The sequence below is a fragment of the Alligator sinensis genome, unplaced genomic scaffold (assembly GCF_000455745.1).
Source record: "Alligator sinensis unplaced genomic scaffold, ASM45574v1 scaffold1426_1, whole genome shotgun sequence".
NCBI classification, from domain to species: domain Eukaryota; kingdom Metazoa; phylum Chordata; order Crocodylia; family Alligatoridae; genus Alligator; species Alligator sinensis.
In genome coordinates, this window is record NW_005843250.1 from 43,446 (window position 1) to 46,983 (window position 3,538).

General features: G+C 59.8%; 1 protein-coding gene across 1 annotated transcript in view; it reads left to right on the top strand.

Annotated features, from left to right (window-relative positions):
- Positions 1 to 3,538, top strand: part of LOC102381781 (zinc finger protein 420-like) — a 33,170-nt gene that overhangs the window by 6,465 nt on the left and 23,167 nt on the right. The window contains exons 3-4 of the mRNA XM_025194568.1: positions 300 to 434; positions 933 to 1,059. Of these exons, the coding sequence (XP_025050353.1) occupies positions 300 to 434; positions 933 to 1,059 (262 nt within the window). The remainder of the gene's footprint in view (positions 1 to 299; positions 435 to 932; positions 1,060 to 3,538) is intronic.

Here is a 3,538-nt window from a genome sequence, read left to right on the forward strand (position 1 = left end):
TGTTGCTCTGCTCCTGCCCACACTCCTTGCCTCCCCCCGTCCCCTTCCTGCACAATGGACTGACCAGCTGGAGGCAGCTGTATCAGATCGATATCGGCTGATATGACTCCTTAAATATTGGCTATCGATATCAGCCCCAAAAATCTCTATTGGTGCACTCCTAATTTTGAGTCTTCCTCCCCCACCCCCGCACGCTGTGGCCTCCAGCTGCTGTAGTCACAGGCCGGTCCAGGAGAAGAGCAGGGCTTTCCCTGTGCCGGCTGCACCAGGACTGACCTGTGCTGCTTCCTCACCCACAGAAGCAGCAGCCTCCTGAGGAAGGGCCTGTAAACCTGGAGCTGCAGAGGACTTCCCCAGGGAGATGGGGAGAGAGGGGCTCCCTGGCACCTGAGCTGGGCCCGGGCAGGCCTTCAAAGCAGGGGGAGAGCATGGAGGTGAGTAGAACACCAACCCTAGCTGGGGGTGGGAGTCAAGCTACAGTGGAGCCAGGAGGAGCCAGGGCTGCTCTAAAGAATTTGGGGAGCGGAGAGACCTGCAGAGCGACAAGGCTCTGGTGATGGAGGCTGCAAACACCACAAGTCAGCCAGAGCGGGAGCTCCCCACCCACAGCACAGATCGCCAGGGGTGTTGGCCCAGGAAGGCCTGGGCAGTGCATGGAGTCAGGGCTCCCCACCTCTGAAAGTGCTGCCTGGGCTGCCTCCAAGGACCGAGCAAGTAGAACGTGTTGAGCTGGGTCAGGGCAGACTCATGAACTCCCCTGTCCACAGCTGCAGCCACGTCACATGTCAGCTGTGTAATAGGCAAGTCTGCTCCCTGACCTGCCATGGCAAAGCTTGCACATATTTGTAGTGGTGAGGAATTGCAGGCAGGGCTGTGGGGGCTGGAGGCAGGTGGGACAGGAGATGCTGATGGTATAATGCTTGTGACTGCAGATCCTGGAGGCCTTTGAGGACGTGGCTGTGTATTTTACGCGGGAGGAGTGGGAGCTGCTGGAAGATGAAAGCAAGGGGCTTTACCGGGACCAGATGCTGAGGAATTACCAAGCCCTTGTTTCCCTGGGTAAAGCTCTGATTCTTCCTTCTCCCTAGACTTATGTGACCCCTGAAGTTTCTGGTTTGCTCCCTGTTTTTCACCAGTCTCATCCTCATGAACTTGTGCTTGGTGGTTTGAACCCACTCCACTGCTCTGTCAGTGATCAGCATGTATCCTGGTTTTCTCTGATTTACAAAAATCCTCAATTTTCAGTTTAAAAAAAAAAAAAAAAGTAACTCCAAATCCACATTTTTTCCATGATTAAAATGAAACACCACTATATATATTCTAATATAATAAAAGCTGCACTACTTCTGTCTGTGTGTCTGTCTGTCTGCAACGCTCCAGGCCAACTGCACATGCACTGCCCACAGGGCGGGCAGCAATTGGCCCAGAGCATTAGGAACAAACAGACAGGCGGACAGACTGGAGAAGGAGGTGGTGGGGTCCAGGCTGTGGGGGGAGATCTCCAGGATTTCCCTTTGCTCTGGGGTTGGGAGCAGGAGGCGGCGATGGGAGGCAGTGGGGAGCACACATGAACCTGCCTGCAGCTATGGAGGTGGTGGATCCATGCAGAGCTCGCTGCTGGCTCTGATTGCCTCCCCCTCTCCCACCCCTGGAGCATAGCGGAGTCCTGGACATTTGGGCAGGGCAGGGGGAATGGGACTGCAGCTGTGATAGGGAAGGGGGGATGGGGGTTGCCTGCCCCTCCAGCGGGGGAAAGGGGGGGCGGCCTTGGAGGGCAACAGCGACAGCGCAGGCGCCAGTGCCGGTGCTCTGTGCCCTGAGGTCTGAGCTGCCAGGAGCTGCTGGGTGGGGGAGGAGGGAGCTGGAGGGGGAGGGGGCCATGGCCAGGCTGCCCATGGGGCACTGCAGCCATATCCCAGGGCTGGGGTGCCACAAGCCTCCCCTCCTTTTCCCTCAGCCAGCGCTGGGGCTGGACACAATCTGCCGCTGCCTGCATGAAGCAGAGCCACCGTGCTCTGGCCCAGGCAGGACAAACGCAGCTGGGTCCCTCCGGAAGGGCTGGGGCACGGGGGGCAGGGGGCTGCGGGTCGGGAGTGAGGGGCATGGGTGGGGGCAGGGGACTGTGGGTTGTGAGTGCAGGGGGCACTGGCAGCGCCAGGGGGCTGCAGGTCAGGATTGAGAGGCACCAGCAGGGACGGGGCTGTGGGGGGGGCACCAGCAGTGGTCAGGGGGGCAGTGTATGGCAGTTTGGTGAGTGAGGGGCACTAGCCAGGCTGGAGTCAGTGGGTTGGTAGTGAGGGGCAGCTGCAGGGCTGGGGGGCTCTGTGGCTTTGGGGGGGCATTGGGGTAGGGGCAGGGGACTGTGGGTTGGGAGTGTCAGGGGGCACTGGCAGTGCCAGGGGGCTGTGGGTCAGGAGTGGGGGGCATCAGGGTGGGTGTGGGGGACTCTTCATATCAGGCAGACTGTGTTTGTGCCTGCGTGTCCATGTGCAGAGCGAGTATAGTGCATGCCTGTTTGCATATGTGCATGCAAGTGTCTGTGTTTATGGCAGGGAGAGTGTGTTTGTCTGTGGGTCCATGTGCAGAGTGTGTAGAGTGTGCACTTATCTGTGTGTGTGTGTGTGTCAGTGTCAGTGCATTTGCATGTGCAGGGCCATCCCTGGGGAGGGTGATTTGGCGTGACTGCCCCAGGGCCTGTGTTTTGTGGGGGCGCCGTGGACAGTGCCGTACAGCCCTGCCACCACTGCCACCACCTTCTGTGGGCAGTCAGCCCCACCCCCGCCGCTGGCTTCTGCAAACAGTCGTCACTCCCACCCCCGATCCTGCACAAGCTGGTATGCCCCTGCACACCCCTAGGGACTGCTCTGCGTGCATGTGTCTGTTCATGGCAGGAGGGAGAGTGTGTTTATGTCTGTGTGTCCATGTGCAGTGAGTAGAGTGTGCACCTGTCCGATGTGTGCATGCATGTATCTGTGTGTGCATGCATGTGTCTGTTCACGGCAGGAGGGAGTGCGTGTGTGTCTGTGTGTCCATGTGCAGAGAGTGAGTGAGAGTAGTGTGCACCTGTCTGTGTGCATGCCTGTATGTGTGGGCCTGTGTGTGTGTATGTTTGGCCATAGTGGGACAAGGGGACAAGGAGCAGGGAGAAGAGAGGGACATGTGTCCCCACCTGCAGGCTGGCAGGTTCCCCCCAGCCTCCCGCGGCAGCACCAGGAGTGGAAGGGGCCTTGCCCTGCCCCCACAGCCCAGCTGCCCTGAGGGGAGGGGGCCTCCAATTTTGTGTTTGCTTAGGGCCCCAGTGCACATTAATCTGCCTCTGGCCACAGGGGGCGGTGGGCCCAGATGCTGGGGGGAGGGGGGCAGGGGTTGGCGCAGGGCCAGATGTGGAGTAGGGGTGTGGGTTGTGTGTGGCCAGATGCAAAGTGATGGCAGCGCCAGACAGTGGGTGGCAGTGGCAGCTGCTGTGTGCAAGCTTTCCCCCCTACCCCTGGTGCTGGGAGGCAGCAGTGGCGCAGGGTGGTGGGTGGAGGTGCTCCGG